Genomic DNA, 17,754 nt, shown 5'->3' on the forward strand with positions numbered 1-17,754 from the left:
AATCTTGCTGTCTTTTGGGAAAAAAGAAAGTTTTATTTCCTTCTTCCTCATTGGTGTGGCGCTCTGCTGTGACTGCAGAAAAGAGCGTGAAACCTGAAAAATATGCTGAATAAAATGATCATCCTACCTTCATGTTACACAGTAAAAGATCGTACGTTTTTGTACGAACACAGTGTATACGAGTACATACTTGTAGTTACAAGGGTGAAGTTTAGGGTATAATTGGATAACAACCTGTTAACTTTTTTACCTACAGGGTACCTTCAGAACTGAGGGAATAGGTAATAAACAATCTATTTCCTTTTATACATTTGTGGTTCTTTTAAATACGGGGTTCTGTTTGTTGAAAAGGTCTGTCTTGCATGAGGCTCTCGACTCTCATTGCCTTCATCAGCAAACTCTGTAGTGGACGGTTGTTTAGGATCTCTCAGAATGGCTGCTCAGGCCTTACAATTAAAGTAAATCCATGAAAAACCAATAAGAGTTTTGTCTCGTTAACTTGACCGGTCGTTGTCTGGCCAGCAGCAATTCATCAGGATACCAGCTACATCTCAACAAGTCAAGCCTTTACTCTGTACAAGTGGCTGCTCATTAACCGTGGACTTGAGTAACCAGCGTACGAGGGGACTTCAAAAAGTTCTCACCCACAAAAACGAGGGGCATAACTTCCATTTGGGCCATTGCTGTAAACTATAAAGCCTTATATCACTGTCCACATTTTTTTGGGAGGAGAGGAAATGATTGGAGCTGGTTTGCTGTTGCTCCAGGATAATGCGTTCGTCCACTCAGGACAAATGGCAGAAGTGGCCAAATGAACTGTTGCTTTGTTAACCCTACTCACCCGACCTGCACTGTCTGACCTCCATCTGTTTATCAGAATGAAATGGCACCTGCATGGTCGTCATTTTCTGACTGATGATGATGTCATGCATGCTGTTGAGGAATATCTGGAGGCTCGAGATGTGACCCTCTTCTGGAAGGGATAACGAAGCTTTAACATCGGTGGACCAAGTGCATTGAAGTTTAAAGAAACAATGTCATCCCGTGATGTTTTCTGATGAGGCCGAGAACATTTTGAAATACCCTTATGTGTCCAAATGTGGACATGGGGAGAATCCGCAGGCCAAATACTAGTGGGAACATGTTCATCCTAGGTGGTTGTTTAAGCATGATTTAAAGTGACATGAACACACAGGATGAGTCTGCTGTTCTAAATGTTTTAAGCCCTCGTTCACTTATCTAACATGAGGATGGTGATGTTGATGGCTACTACTTACCAAGGCAGGTAAAATGGAGATTTAGCCAAAACTCTGTGAGGGACTAGCTCTTTTCATCACCAATGGAAGCATTCCATTACAGTTATGTGTCAACGGATATGAGACAAAGTAAGACAACTGGGATTCATTAAGGGGTCTGTTCTATGCTGACTTGACTTATTTAGGTACCAACAGGCCTGATAAGCTTCCTCTGTAGAGCGGCTGGGCTCAGCCTTAAAGACACTGTGAGGAGCTCAGACATCCAGAGGGACGTTGGGTTTGAGTCACTGTTCCTTCGTATCAAAAAGCTAAAGTGATTCGAGCATCTGATTAAAATGCCCCCTCGGCGACTTCCTTTGGTTGGTTTTCCCGGCACATCCAACTGGGAGGAAACCCCAGACTAGACCCGCTGAAGGGATTACATATCTGATCTGGCTTTCGTGGAATGATTCACCCACTGAGTCAAGTCAACCTTGGCAGCTCACTCCATATGTGCTTCGCTTGGAACTAGTCATTAATCTGAATACAAAATCGGATAACTGAGTGTGTTCAGGCCTACAGAGACGCAGTCAGTTAGCTTGTTATACGCTAGCCTAGGATGCTAGTGACTACCGAAGCTAGTAACGTATCCAAAGGCATGTGAAGTTATTGGCGTGTTGAGTAAATAGTCAAGCTCAGTGAGTGGGTGACTCATTTGTTCTGGAGCAGATCTTGAAGGCGTCTCAGTTTCTATCAGTCACTGGTTTCACCATTTACACTGGACCCTCTGGTCCGTCAGTAGGCTTACATTCGGCACCTGTGCCACATCCAGCCATTCAACTCCTCTTTTTATGGATTGTGTCCCAATGTGGAGACAACCAAGAGCACATTCATCACTTCAGTCTGTCCTCAGTGTTCATACGTTGTGTTTCAGCAGCTACACTCACATTGAAATAGATAAAAATGAGAGGAGACGTCGGGCGTAGTCCTTTTACGGGTTAGATAGAAAAGTAAACATCAAGTGTGTGCAACATGAGAAGGTAATAAAAGAGCACAACTCGTGAGTTTGTGTGAGGACAAAATATGTAGAAACTATTAAACCCAAAGACTTTGCTACTGGGCAGATGACAGCATCTGACCCCCTAGAGAGTAGAAAGCAGAGCGAGAGAGAGACTCGAATGAGACAGAAAGAGAGAGAGTCGAGGAAAAAAACACAATTAAAACAAGTCGTAAACAGCGGGGGTCACTTTATATTTGCTTGTTAAACTTGACCCATGCGGTGCAAAACACATACACGCTTAGTTTTTAAGTGCAACGGAGATACTGCAGAGCTGAGCTGGTGTGTGTTTGCGTGTCTGTGCGAGCCATCGCTTTGTGTGTGCACACATCAGGAGTTGTATAATGCACGGTGGGATCAGAGTTGCACCGATATTAGGGCCGATAGTAATCACGTTGTCCGGGAGTTTGTTTCACCTACATGTACCAGCTTAGCACACACTGAAATGTTGTTTTGTGTCTTTAGTAGCAAGCACAGCCACAACACTAGTAGTCTTGTGTTGTTTTTTCAGGCACAAATGTCACATGTACACTTTCTGCTAACAATTCAGTGTGATACATTTAAAAGACGCATCATGCAACACGGCATCGGTCGCACAGAAAGTAAAAAAGACATTTTATAGATTTATTTTTTTCCCCCAGCGTAGTCTGCAGGGTGTTTTATTTTGAAAAATGATTAACTCGTCTTCCTGTCGCATCCGTCTGCGCTTCCTTCTCACACTTTTTATCCGTTAAACGAAGCCGCCAGTCCGTCCAACATCTCAGCTTCTTTGTAAAGTGGGAGAGACTCGATAATTAATTTTATTCATTTATGAAACTTTTTAATAGAAAAAATCAATTATTTTTTGCTATGTGATGACGGGTCCGTAGAAAATGTTGTTGCTTAAAACCGGTCCGTGGTGCAAAAATGGTTGGGGACTGCTGGTGTAACAATTCTTTATCTTGATTGTCTTTATTGTCTTTATTGTACATTCATACGTGTGTACAATAGTACAACAACATTCGCTTCTTATCCACAATGGTGCTAAAAAAAAAAAAAAAAGGACACGCAATTGTGAAAGATGAGCAGTTTAAATAAGTAATTGTTCGAACGTGATGCACAGTTATAAATAGCATCAAAAAAAGAATAAAGATGATCATATATAAACAATATATGCATAAAACTGAACTAAAATCAGCGCAAAAAGATCTAAAAGTTCCCTGTGGAGCTTCTCACTTCTAACAGTACAGTGGAACTCTTTATTTCTTTTACTTTTTTAAAGTTGGTGCTTATTTTCCTTCTGTTGTGCCACAATTTTATCCAGAACTTGATTTTGCTTTCTGGTTTTCGAGCTCTTTCACTGATCGACAGCTGGTGGCAGCAGTGCAGCAAAATCTTGCAGCGGAACAACAACTGCAGAGAGAACGAGCATTCATTCATGCAAAAACCTAAAAAAAAACCCACCTGTACTGACAGTTTAAAGGCATTTTGACAGGTATCGGTCTCCAGCAGCTCCATGGCCTTACCGGTCAAATAACTCTCATCCAATAGAACAGGAAGAGAGCTGAACATCAGCACATGACTTGTTGCTGCTGCTGCTGCTGTTTGGCCAGATGCAACTAAATTTAAATGTCTAACGTTTTGGGGGGCATTTTTTTTTACCCTTATTAGACCATACAGGTTAAAGGTAGACAGGAAGCACGGGAAGAAATAAGGGAACAAGATTCATCATTCATGGTATTTGACTTGGTTCCACTGGATGTGTTTTTTTTTTTTTTGCTCTGCTGGCTCAAAGGGAATCTTTGGATTAATTGGGATTCCCTCTGTAATATTGTAGGGTTTTAACCTTAAGAACCTACCAGCAGTTACATTAGTTGAGTAAATTTGTTAATAGCGGTCTTAATTCTTTTGTTTGACAGCACGTTGAGTCAAGTCTGTTGTTTTAAATGTGCTACGTAAATAACAGCGACGGACTCACACCTCCGAAACAGGCAACTCTCCTCCAACATGTTGGAGTCAAGAAAAGCCACTGAAGTAAAAAGAAAAAGTGCATTATTTACATTTCTGTAGTGGCTTGCTGATTTAGCAGAGCATTATTTATTGCAAGCAGATTATGACAACAATGGCGGAAAGCTTAACGTAACGCACCAGAACAACCAAACTTGTCGTAAGAGTTTCCAGCTTTGACGATGCCCTTCATCTTCGTCGTCATCTTTCCAGTTTAAGTTCAAGGAAACGGTGAGATACCACATTACTATCGTCATAGCAGCTTTTGGACAAAGATGTTACGCATTCTGGTGCCTGTTACGACCCAGCCTCTAGGGTCAGCTGGATGGAACAAAAACCAGATGGAAATGGTTCAAGGAAACGCAATTATTGCTCAGTAATATAAATGATAGCAGAACTGTGACAATACAAAAGAAGATGGTGGATATTCTCGTAGATTAATCGTAGCAACTGGACTTGCTTGAGTTCCTTGAAGACGTTTCACCTCTCATCCAAGAGGCTTCATCAGTTCTGACCTGGATGACTGAGAATCTTCACAGACAAGATGGTGGATGTTGGTAAAAATCAAAAGAACCAAACGAAGGCTGAGTGTCGAAAGCTAGCAAACAAAACTAAACTAAACTCTTTAGCCAAACTTTAAATCTGATAGCAACATCCACACATAACAAAAGAACCTAAAACAAACTAGTGTCTCAAAACACACAATGTGAAAAACACAAGACAGAGTAACTTCTTCACGAAGTTGGGCAACTGCTAACGGGAGTCAGTCTTCACTAAGACTCTCTCGAAACTCCCAAACCGAGTTAGCAGCTGCCAACAGAAGTTACCAAAAACACAAACCAAGAGGCGCTAGGGCCAACTGTTCACACTAAATCCCAGCCAGCCCCGACTGAAAGGTTGCTGGTTGCTTTTATAGCCAGGTGTGGTGCTGGTCCAATCAGATGTGACCGGAGGCGGGGAGAACAAGGGCCAGAGTACAGGTCTTCAGCTCCGGGCTAGTTAGCTGAGATGAATGGCAGCTGGTTTCCTGGAGCACAGCCGGGCCGACACAGGTCATCTCCACATACAGAATGGTCACAAGTCCACATAACCAAAACGGCACAAACACCATGGGGACGCAACAGCGCCCATTTGGGAAAAGCTTACTTTCTGGGGGGAGAAAACTGTAATTTTAAATAGTAAAACGGAGCAAAAACGATTAGTTTGTGCACTTAGCTGGCTTAGTGCTGACATTGGCGGCTAGCCTAGCAACTATAGCTTAGCATTCGCTGTTAGTGACCTTGCTAATATATTGAGTTTGACAGCTGGAAAAGGTCAAACCCGGCCTCTTTTTTGAGAAAACATGACCGTTTAGATTAACTGAACCACTTTGTTACAGCTGTTGGCTACAAACTTTGGACTACATCCAACTAGATTTTGCTCGAAAGTCTTTATTCTAAAGTTTAGATAGAAAAATATTGACACAGATTTTGGTTATTCGGCAAGATCTGAAGGTAGAAGAAATGCTTTTTTAACATGACCCCTAAGCCCATTAACCTATGTATAGTCTGAATGTTACAGGAAAGTTGTAGTTGTACAAAATCTTCGCATTTTTGTCATGACTCTGGGAGAATTCTATTTTACATGATCTAACTGCACAGGTTGGTTGGGTTCTTCACAGTTTTTTGGGCGCCTCATAACGGTCTACCTGCTACTTGTGGTCCTCAATCCTCAAAATCAGATGGTTTTTTTTGGGGCAGAAAATATCCCCCGGCTTTAGTATCGGCTCTCGACACCACGTATCAGTGCAAAAGCGTGGCGTTGGGATTATACCTGGAGGCAGGGAAAGGAAAGTAACGTCAGCTCCCAATCTTTCATGACACTGTTATAAACTTTTCCTTCCGCTGCTGAGCTTACCTCTCAGTGGCTGATGTCATCACCTCGTCTCGCCTCGTCTCGCCCTCCCCGGACAGCAGAGACATAAAACTGTCACCTCAGCTCACCTTCCGATCACGCTGGGTTTTTTTTTTTTACGATGCTGTAAATGACAAGGCAGCCACTCTTTTTTTTTTTTTGGCAGTATGAGGAAACACCCCAAGTGTTTAAACATTAAAAAAAAAACTCCACTTGGCATGTTTGTCTTTGGTTGCATGGATATTAGCTCCTGATTGTTTGGTAGAACTGTAATCTGTCAGCCAGAAACCCACAATGGCTTTAGTGAGAAGCGTTTTTTTCTCTCTCCTGTGGATCACCAGCCCTACAGGTCGCTACAAGCCTCCGTCTGCCCTCGCCGTCTGTCTTCCTGTGATGTCGGGATGCATTCCTCTCTGACACCTGGAAGCTGAGGGCTCAAGCACAGGAAGGTAAGCGCCTCAGCAAACACGGGAAGGTGTCTTAGTGGATCTGTGGTTTCATTTCCACAACCGGCATCTTTTTTTAAGCACACATTTTTCCTCGCTTTTAAACTACGCTTCAGTATTTATGAGCTCTTCCTCGTCACTGCTCTCCAGGATCAGGACAGGCATTTTTACTTTTACGTCTTGTATTTAGTAGTGCATTTCTGGTGCCCTTCAAAACAGGACGAACACCATGAACTCAATGAGAAACCGCTTGAGAAAGAAGAACCTATCTGCGACCACAAGGGGGCAAACTTTCATATCAGATTTAAGACATCTGCACACATTTAGGAAAAGACACACGTTCAAACTGTTGGATCAGTTCCGACCTATGGCATGATTTGCTGCATGTCAGTCCTCCTCGCTTCTCAACACCTTTTCTGCCTCTCTTCCAAAATAAAGCCCAAAAAAAATTGCCCCAAAATCAATCATCCATCCATCATCTATACACCACGTAATCCTCACTGGGGTCGTGGGGGGCTGGAGTCTATCCCAGCTGACTTAGGGCGAAGGCAGGAGACCTCAGCATGATTTTAGACCTTGTGGAAGCCGGAGAACCAGGAGAGAACCCACACTGCACAGGGAGAACATGGAGACTCCACACAGAAAGATCCTGGGTGTCCTCACTGGGAAGCGAACCGGCGACCTTCTTGCTGCGAGGCAGCGGCGCTAACCGCCGCTCCACCTTGCAGCCCAAAATAAATCATCTTAAAGGAAAAAAGAAAATGCTGTGAAGGAGACTTTGCAGTTTGTGAACAGTGTGAAAAATTACCAATAATGTGTTAAAATGAACGTCTCACCTCAGCATCGGTTTAATAAACCATCTATAATAGTTAGCGGTTTATCGCGCCACTTAGCGACGGGACAAACTAAGTCAAATCAAGCTCATTTGAAATACTAGCATGTGCATACTGGGTCTGGCTAAATGCTAAAATGCTCACGGTGGAGCTACCAGTTTTGATAATCGTTCTCTTGACTGCACAAGTTGGATTTAAGAAGACTGAGGCTCAATGGACTGATTGTAATTAGCATACAGAATGCTACAGAGCCGCTAGCGTTAGCAAACACATCTGATGTCTAACAGGGCTTTTTAAACACAAGGAACTCCACAGAATAATTTAGCGTGACATGTTTCATGGCCTAAATGACTGTTGGATGGCGTAAGCTAGTTAGCTCTACACGCTAACGACGCCATCTTTAATCTGTTCCTCACACTTGCTCGTGTGTTCATGAAAATGCTAAAATGCTGCATCACTCTACGAGAATCCTTAGTAAGACTTATTTGTTCAAGAGCGGTATATTTAGCTCTTAATGTAGTTAAAACCGCCCCCAAATCTGATACGTCAGCAAGTTTTAGACACAATTAGCAAGAGTTTAGCACGCGTTCGGACTCCTCAAAAATCACAACATATCTTTGACGTGTGGTAGATTTGCCTCGTTCCCTTTGCTCCTCAGTTTCACATCAATTACGCAGCGAAATGCTCGTAAAAACTTAGCAGGCAGTGAAGACGGGCTACATGTTATAATTACTGTTATTAATATTATTACTACTAATGATAATAATTCCGGTTTTGACAAAGCATTAACCGGAGCTTAAGTTTGTTGTTTCCAGCGCTTTGTAGGACTCTTTTCCTCTGAGTTTATTAAATATCTACAGCTTCAGGATCAGTGTGAGCAGGAGAGGAATAACTTTAAAAGTTACTTTTAATTATAAATGGTGAATGAATCCATCACAATCTGTCGCTTTATGAGTACACGTCTTTACTCAAGGAGTTACACAGCTGAATCTGAAGCTCCATCTCAACTAAAAATGTCGGATACGTTTCCTAAAGTTGAAATTTCATTGTATTTTTCTATATTAGGAAGACGAACCAATTAATAACCAGGATGTGGCAGCAGGTAGCCCAGTAACAATGGTTTTTATTGGGCCATAAGTTGCTGTAGTTTGATCAATTATCATCTCCTGGGCTATTTTAAACAACAAAAATATCTATACGTTTAGCAAAAATATAGGGAAGATAAGAAACCGAAGCCAACTAGCCTCGACAACGGCCCCACAGAAAGGTTTTCGGTTGCAGCGGCCGACTCATTCTTCGCGCTAATTGCCAGTTTCATATTCGCCAAACGATGGCGCGAACGACGTCGACCTTTCTCGTCGAACTCTCGGCGAGTTCGCCCCGAAACGCCGAGCAATGTCCCAAAGCAGAAAACGTTCACACGAGGACACAAAGGAATATTTTAGGTATTATAAGTCCCGGTAACATTGTTTGAAAGTGTGCCTGCCCGTGTTTTTTTTTTTTCCTTCCTCGTCACGCCCTCTTTTTGTTGGCTAACCTGCGGGTTTGGTTGGTTGAGAGCAGCTTGTTTGCCATAGACACACACACACACACACACACACACACACACACATCTCTCCTCCCCTTTTCCAACTGTGAGCCACATGAAAGCAGCGTACAGCCGTCTCTCAGTGTCAGCGGTGTGTTATTAGCATCCAGAGACTCCAGAGTGTCTGCAGCGCCGTCACCTCCCACAACCTCCTTTACACGCCACTACTCTGCATGTGTGTGTAAAATACACGGTGTGGACGGGCGCAGCAACCTGTATCTGCCGGCTGACTCACTGGGAGGCAGGCACGCCAGGAAAGCACCGTCAGCACAACGGCCTTTTGTGTTCCGTGTGTGCCGCATTTACCTGTAAACAAGGAAGTAGTTGCAATACACAAAATACGTTTTATTTGATTTTTTTTTTTTGTACTCATTTTCGAGAGGGGAAAAAAAAAAGCTCCATAAGGCACAAACAGCTGTTTATATCTACAGTCGACACTATAAATAATAAGAATCCTGAGTACAGCACGTGTGTTAATAAAATATATATATATATTTACAACTTTCAAATATTTTAGCACCGACTCGAAAACTTTGCTCTTGATAGTTCCTTCTTTTTTTTTTTTTTGTTGTTTTTTTGAGAGCCCCTGTAGCGTCTCCGAGCTCAAAGAGTTTAATTTCCACTGCTGGGGGGAGGACTGCTGTATAATGTTTTCTAAGGAAGCTTCTGAGGAAATGGCTCCGTCGATGCTATCAGTTTATCTGCCTTTCCAAATATATATACACCAGAAAGCCAGGGAGCGATTCAAAGTCGCGATTAAAAGGTGCATTATGGGAATTGTAGGATTATTGTTGATTCGACCTTCGGCGTCGGCAGACTTTTTTGTGTCGATGCAGGCGAATAAACACGAGGATTAACAGAATAAAGTCTTGGATGTTTGATGTAACTCCTCTATGAAGCATTTCAACTTCATCAGGCTCGATCCCGAACTGCTGCCAACGTCTGTAATGTTGTAGCTAATATCTTTACTGAATGTTGTCACCATCAAACGGACGACTGTGGCACAAGGAGGATGGCACGAATTCGTAAACCATTGACCCAACAGCTTTCCCTCGTGATTTGCTTGGTGCATCGACAAATTGTTTAACCCTATTTTGTCCCTCTCAACAGGTTGGTTGTAATGCTTCCCTTCCATGCTTCTTTTTGTCCTTTATGCGGCCAAACCAAACTGCTGCAAACGACGCCATCAGGAAGATACCATCTGCTTGTCGCCTGCTAGTTGAATGTCTTCGTGTTTAATTTGGACGCACAAATCTTGCAAAACTACAACAGTTTGTCTCATCAAAAACTGTCAAAATCATGTTATAATGCTGCAGAAGAAGGGATTTGTCCCTTTCGTTCCTTGCATTCTGTGTACATTACCCATAATGCAACTCAAACAGTCACAGTTTGGCCGTAGTTTTTAATGCTAGTAGCCACAAGCAAACATGGGGAGATTCTGACGAGGGTGCTGACAGCCGCTTAGCTTAGCTTAGCACAAGCAAGCAGGGATAAACCAGCCAGCGTGGCTCCATCCGAAGGTTACAAATTCCAATTTTTAATCCCGGCCTTACCTCCAAGCCAAGAGCCTTGATCTCCTGTCTTGAGCACACTACTTTTATCTGCTCCAGAAAACTGATACCACCTGTTTGCTTGTGTTGCTCAGCGTTCTCCTCCAGTGGAAAAATGAATTAAGCGAATATGTTTTTTTTGTAAATTCTACTTCAACACTACAGGATCCGTCTCCTCTGCTGGGCTAAATGTTGCGCCGCTGACATGGCATCTGACCGCGGCGACATTCTGTATATTGAAAGTCCTAAATGCGTTTCCCTGCTGGTGCGGTGGGCTTGGATTTGCTGGGAGACTTTCAGTAGTATTCAGTTTTTAAAATTCTCTGTCAAGAAGCCCTTTCCAAAAAAAAAAAAAAAAAAGAACATTTTAAGACTAAATAATTCTATGTTTGTTTTTGGAATAAATATGGTCATATTTCAAATATTAAATATACAAAATATTATCTGTTATCAGTGGTTTCACATAAAAAAAAAATATCAGTCTCTGGGAAAAAAAAAAAAAATCCACTTCAATCACCCAAATCTCCGCCTGGTTACGAGTTCAACCCGGGAGCAGCGAGGGTAACTGAGGACGACATTTGTTTTCAATCCACATTTGTAGCCTGTTTTACAACATGTGTGTCAGGTTTTTTACAGTCATGACTCGTGTCTGATGATCGCTGTCAGGTGTTTCTGGTCACAGCAGAGCTCCGAATCATCACCTGGTGTTTGAGGCTCCGGTGGAAGCGCTGTTCAGAGTTTGTGCGTCAGTAGACGGCTCCCATGCTCTGTGTGGCCGACGGCGCGTTCGCTGTTGCGTGGTGCGTTTGGCCCGACTGCGGCAGGCCTAAATGCACGCCCTGCTGCTGGTACCAGTTCTGGTGCGTGTACTCCCCCATGAAGGAGGTCGAGGACTCCACCACCGGCGCCGGCGGCGGATAGGGAGCCTGCCCCCTGCTGGCAGGATCCAGCATGGCATTGCTCTTGATGTTGCCGCTGCCGTTTGTGTTGTTGCTGTTGCTGCTGCTGCTGTTGTTGTCGTTGTTGTTGTTGTTGCCGTTGCTGTTGTTTTCCCACGCAGTTGGCGACGGGGGAGAGTTGCAGGCCATGGAATCGCTGGCGTCTGGACTGTGCTCCAGAGGAATCTCCCCGAGTGGAAACTCTCCGTTCTTGTAGAGCTTCTTGAACTTGGAGCGACGGTTCTGGAACCAGATTTTGACCTGGATGGAAGAACGAGGACAAAATGTTGAAGCAGCTTAAAGTGACATAAAGTGATTTTTGGCCACTCGGGGGCAACGAAACAACCTGTGAAGACCACCTGGACTTATTATAACCACATTAAACGTCTAAACCCCAAACAGTTTCTAGCTGTTTTTTGCTACCGTCACATTTTTATCCACTTTGGGCACATTTGCCACTGCAGTATATAGTGTCTATGGAAACAGCACAACCACGACCAGAAGGACAGAGAGCTCAAAATTCTCATTTGTGCAGTATAACCCTGTTATAATGCCATATGTCATAAAAAGAAAAAAATAAACATTGGCTAGCTTTCATTATTACATTTACAAAAAACTGAAATCATCACGTACAACATTTTTCAAAATGCCCACAGGTGCTGCCAATACTAGAAGAAACAGTCGTCTACATACAACAGATGATTTAAAACTTTCTTCTATCCGCTCTGCTTAAACACAGCCTGCAGTTCAATCGAATAGTCCCTGAAATTTAGTTTTGTTGCTACTGAGTCAGTCCGGGTTTCTCGTTTATACCGAGAAGCACAGAATGTTCTGGGTTTTTTTTTTTAGCAGAATTAGCATTCAAGGCTACGTTCAACGTTGGGGGATTCGAACTATTAGAGGAATAGTTTGACATTTTGGGAGATTACCCATCATGCTAGTAGCCGCTAAGCTAGCATCAAGTTGTCAGCCCGTAGAGTTTGATGAGAAAACTGATACGACTGTTTGGACACCAACTCAGCTAACTGTTAGCTTAGCATAGGTTGGAAACAGTGACACATTTGAGCACTTTTAAGATTAAAAAACAAACAAAAAACAGCTAAATATGCCTTTTTAGCATTTCATTTTTTGCTAATTGTCTCAATTATCTCTCAATATGCATTAATATTCACTGCCTTGTTTCTACTCAAAGCTGACAGCTGGTTTAAGAATAAAAAACTCTGATGCTGACATGCATCTGGTTTAACCAAATACCAGCGTTAGCGGCCAGCTGGTGAAGACAGTGGAGCGTGTCGCTGCCAAAAATTCGGAAACGTAACTCGGGAATTGTTGTCGTCGTTTGCAGAGCTAAAGGAAATGCCACAAACTCCAAATGTGTCAGTGTCGTCTTTTTAGCATGTTCTGTTGCTAACAAGTGCTAACAAAAAAAAAAGCTTTAAATGCAGCTTTAAAGAAAACTTTGATGGCTTGTTGGTTTGCTTCAAGTAACTTAATGTTTCAAAAGCCTTTTTTTGTTGTAATTGTACATAAGGCAACATTTATAAAGATTATGCAACACTGTAGGATCTACTTTACTGGTCTTATTTGTAAATAAATAAATAAAAACAAAAACTATTTCTAATGCAAGACAGCAGCAAACCAAACTTCCTCATGTTTAAAGCTCAGTGGGATTGCATTTGTTTTCTTTAAGCCTGTGAATGTTGCTCAAGCGTAGCGCCGAACAATGATTTACAGCAGCCGCGATAAAACAACCTGCGCCTCAAGTTTTGTCTTTTATCACTCATGCAGAGATAACTCATGCGGCAGTAAATCATTATGGCCTAAAGGTTGTGACGGCAAAAACCCGACAGACGGAACGGCGACAACTCACGGCTCTGCCAACACATGACATTCAGACACATCTATTAGCATGCTACTGCGTTTTATTCTGTCTATCTAACTAGCGGTCGATGTGGTGTTATATACTTCCCGCACCTTTCATAGTTGTTCAGTGATTTGTTCAATTCATTTTCAGACAAGCTCAACTTTCTCATCTCTCTTTTTTTTTTTTTTTTAGCCTTTTAACCAACAACGTATTTTTAAATTTCTGCTAACAGCGCAAACATCCAAGCTAACTTTTTAAACCTTGCAGGCCATCTGACACTATTTTCTGACGATTCCGCTTCAGCTAACATTCCAACCGATTTCGTCCGTCGCTTAAGTTTAGCTTATCGTCGGTGTGGACGTGCAGTAATTGTCAATACAATACTTTTCCACCTGTTGCATGCAGTAGAGCATTCCTCTTTCTTCCACCAGAGCATGTTGCACTGGTAGCGTAGTTGCAAACTGTCTTACGTCACGCCTACGAAGCATCACACTGGTCCTACACTTTAGATGGTGCTTCAGCTGCTTTCAGCTTAAGCCGGTGGTGAACTTTCAGAGTATGTGAGGGGATGAAAATGTTGTCATCTTTCCAAGCCTGCCAGAGACGTCTCTGCAGAAATCTGCATGCAGACTCAAATCTGTGTCCGCGGCGACATTACAAGCGCTGTAGTGTAGAATAGACAGACGGCCACCTACATACAACAGACTAGACAGTAGCATAAAACAACAACTGTGCACACACACGTATGGGAGTATGATCAAGGCCTCAGTGTTCAAATTTGAGTTCACCGCTCAGGTACAAACTGGAAATTAAAATCTCAAATGCTTTTCATCGATTCCACTTTGCTTCAGCTGCAACTCTCAGTAAACATCTTGGCGAGCACCACTGGATGCTTCCTGCCGCCTCACCTGCGTCTGCGTGAGGCCCAGCTGGGCAGCCAGCTCGGCCCGCTCCGGCAGGGCCAGGTACTGGGCTGACTGGAATCTCCTCTGCAGGACAGCCAGCTGGTAGCTGGAATAGATGGTCCGGGGCTTGCGCACCTTCTTGGGCTTCCCGTTGACCATCCGGACTTCCACGTCTGGTTCTTCTTTCACTTTGGAAAAGGAAGCAGGAACAGTTATGTAACGCTCTTGCTTGGCTCGGAGTGACAGCTTCATACCGCCGTCGCCTTCCTTTCATCTTTCAAACTGCAACACAACCTGCGTGAGACTTTTTCACACTTTTCTTTCATCGCACGACGACACAAACTCGTATCAGCTCTCTCGTTCGCTCTCTTCAGCAGTTTTGTGCAGAGAAGTTGTGGCACAAAAATAGCCGCGGCTGCTGCAACCCCGAAATTTCAAAGAAATTCCGCCAGCGCGCTGAACTTATAATTTTGGTCAGAGTGTCTCCCACAGCTGGGGAGGGAGACAGAGATTTATTGGTGTCTTTCATGTAGCCTGGAGGCCCGCTTGTATACATCGCTCCCCATTGGTGCTGCTATTCTGGCGTTTGATTTTTTTTTTTTATTTGTCTTTCCGTAAATATTCCACCGATCTGGCTTAAATATATTTGTTTGCATTTGATCGACACGTTTGTTGTTTTATATCTTTAATCTGGAAACCTACACATTTATATACACTGATTTACAAATTAAAAGCATGAGCAAATAATTACATATTTTCATTTATATTTGAACAAATTTGACTTACAGCTATTCAAAACGACTATAATTAATGAAATATAATTAATACAATTTTTACATTTTACTCTGTGTGTGGGCATTTTTTAAAAGGAATTACATAATATAAATTTATAAATAATGTATTTAGCATTTCTCTGGGCCTCTAAAGAGGTTTATTCTACACTATTAAACTATTTAAAGCTCATCATTTTAGACTCATTATATATCTGAACATATCATAAGAAGTGTTTTATATGTAGTATTTAGGATTTTAATTTGAAACAGCTTTTAAACATTTATGCTGAGGAATGAAATCACTCAAAGAATGTGCGGGAAGTTCATTTAATAGTAATATATGTTCTAATGGAGGCCTTCAGTTCGTGTTTTCCTTGAATATTTATTATTTTATACATTTTTCACATTAGTCACCCGGTTTTCACTTGATCGCAAAATGTCATTATTGATGGCAAATGAAACCCTTCGCCTGTTTACGTATTGTTTATTTGTTTGTTTGTTCGGGCGTGCCCGCGGGCCTTGCGTGATAAGGAACCGTCCTTGTCGGATGAGTCAAAGGCCAAGGCTGACTGACATGCCGTGACACCTGATGTGCGTGGCTGTGGGCCAAAGTCCCCCGGGGCCATTTCCAGGAGTCAACTCCCAACTGGAATGTCAAAAACAGAACACCAGTCTGTTGAGTTTGTTCTTCCTCTGTAGTTTGCACCGAGACACCTTCCAAGCTCCAAGCAGAGCCAAAAAGAAAAAGGCTTTTGAACGCACACTGGCTGCACTCAGAGGGGAAGTTAAAGGGCCAGAATTATGTTTGTTGTTCAAAACGTTGAGCTTGATGCTCTGTAATCTGAGTGAGTTTATAGTGACCATGTGGCACCAGCGTAACTTCTGATAGTCCCGAATAACATCATGTTTTATTCCAGCATGCGTGCACTGTTTGTTTATTTGCGTTGGCGCCAGCTGGTTAGGTTACCTAATGAACCAGTTGCGAGTTAATAAACTAGTTCTTGAGAGCAGATACGGGTTAAGTTGAAAAGTCACTGAGTACATCGAGCCGTGGCTTCCGTCCAAAAGCCCTTCAGGCTGATCGCCATCGTCCTCACGAAATAAAATCTGAAACAAGCTCAAAGAGGAGATGGCAAACCGGTTGTTTTTGCTTTTTTTGTGAATAAACATTTTCAGGTGAAGGCGGCCCTTCATGTCATGGACTTGATGAATCCTTATCCAACAAATTTCACCAACATTCTAACCTGTGACATCCCTGACAAACTTTACTTTAACTCTTAATATATTTCATTTACAATCTAGAAAGCCCACATTTCTTTTTTTAAAAAGGTTCTTTTTACTCTTTTAAAGTTAAAAACAATAAGAATTTGGGTGTTTTCCATGAAAAATAAATGTAATTTAAATCTACTTCTGCAGCTACACTTTAACGTGGTTAATTTGTTTTTTGTTGGATATAGTTTTACTTGCTAGTGACACTATTTCTTCCAGCTATTTGGCTTTATAATGTGTGGGACTTATCTATTTTTATTTAGGAAATGAGTGCATCTCTTCGTGTCTCTTTTAATTTAGCCATTTTGCACCTTACACCTTACCTTTACTATTCAGCATCTAATGACAGATTTATAAGCTCAAAATTAACAGAGAAACAACTGAATGCTCCAAAACATGTATGAAATGTGAGTTTAGATGCAGTGAAACTCTAGAAAATAAAACTAACGCCAAATCCCCCGGTGCGTAAAACTCATGCGCAATTATTGGGTTTATGTGACTAGACGTGAGCTCTTGCCATACATCAGCCTCAGGTGGTTACAGCGGCTTTGGACAAAGATGGAGAAGCTCTTACACAGCACTGCTGGAGGGAGGCAGCAGTGCGTCTCTGTGTGTTAACTCTGGAGACACATATTTTGTCTTTAAACGTGTCCAACATATGCAGTCATCTGCGGACTTGCTGGGTTCACTCACCACTGTCCTGGAGCGTTGACTGCACCTCTCTGCTGAACGCACCGTGCTCTCTGTACGCCGCATGCGGGTACGGGTACTCGGCCTTACCAACGGAATACGCGCCGCCGGCACCCATCCCGTTCAGGTTGTAGTGGTGGTACGCGTACGGGTTCATGTGTTGAGCAGAGTACGACTGCTGCGCCGAGTAGAAATCCTGCGAGCCGTGGAGCGCACTCTGGCTGCTGTAGAAGCCCATGTCTGTGGAGGAGGACTCCGGCAGGGTCGGGGAATCCTTGGTAGCCGAGATGGAGCTCCCAGCCACGGGGAGGGAAGGTTTCTTTTCCTCAAAGACAGGTGAAGGCTGCCCGTTCATTTTCAGGTTGTTGTTGTTGATTTTTAAAAAAAAAGTCTTTCTAGTGCTTGCTCTGATCTCTGATGCAGGAGTGCTCAGAAATCCACGCACAGTCTGGAGCTGGCGTTCCCAAACTCCCTTGACGCAGCAGCCAGGCTGTCCACCGTGGCGGCGCCCAACCCAACTAGAGCTCCTAATTACAGGGCGCGCCGAGCTGAGCCAAGCCGGGCAGGACAGAGAGGAGTGGATGTCTCCTTCTCATTGGCTCGCCTGCTCGCTCCCTGCCTCTGCCCTGAGGCCAAGACAGCGCTGACTGTCGCCTGTCTGGCTCCCTGCTTCTCCCCGCAAAAACCTCCAGTAAGCCTCTTCTCGGGCATGCACCAGAGCACATAA

General features: G+C 43.1%; 1 protein-coding gene across 1 annotated transcript; it reads right to left on the reverse strand.

Annotated features, from left to right (window-relative positions):
- Positions 1-11,062: 11,062 nt before the first annotated feature.
- Positions 11,063-17,462, reverse strand: LOC103364167 (distal-less-like protein DLX-3). Its single transcript, XM_008291191.1, has 3 exons — positions 17,031-17,462; positions 14,299-14,483; positions 11,063-11,787 (listed from the first exon to the last, which is right to left on the reverse strand). Exons 1-3 carry the CDS (start codon positions 17,380-17,382, stop codon positions 11,335-11,337), a joined length of 990 nt encoding a protein of 329 aa, XP_008289413.1. The 5' UTR covers positions 17,383-17,462; the 3' UTR covers positions 11,063-11,334.
- Between the last annotated feature and the right edge of the window lie 292 nt (positions 17,463-17,754).

The sequence above is a fragment of the Stegastes partitus genome, unplaced genomic scaffold (genome assembly GCF_000690725.1).
Source record: "Stegastes partitus isolate 25-593 unplaced genomic scaffold, Stegastes_partitus-1.0.2 Scaffold725, whole genome shotgun sequence".
Taxonomy (NCBI): Eukaryota; Metazoa; Chordata; class Actinopteri; family Pomacentridae; genus Stegastes; species Stegastes partitus.

Bases quoted from the DNA above. Each gene is read 5' to 3' on its own strand.
- LOC103364167 (XM_008291191.1), bottom strand. From the start codon at position 17,382: ATGAACGGGCAGCCTTCACCTGTCTTTGAGGAAAAGAAACCTTCCCTC. The intron at 14,484-17,030 runs GTGAGTGAACCC...CCTTTTCCAAAG, and splicing joins GTCAACGCTCCAGGACAGTG to TGAAAGAAGAACCAGACGTG. The intron at 11,788-14,298 runs GTGAGGCGGCAG...TCTTCCATCCAG, and splicing joins TGGGCCTCACGCAGACGCAG to GTCAAAATCTGGTTCCAGAA.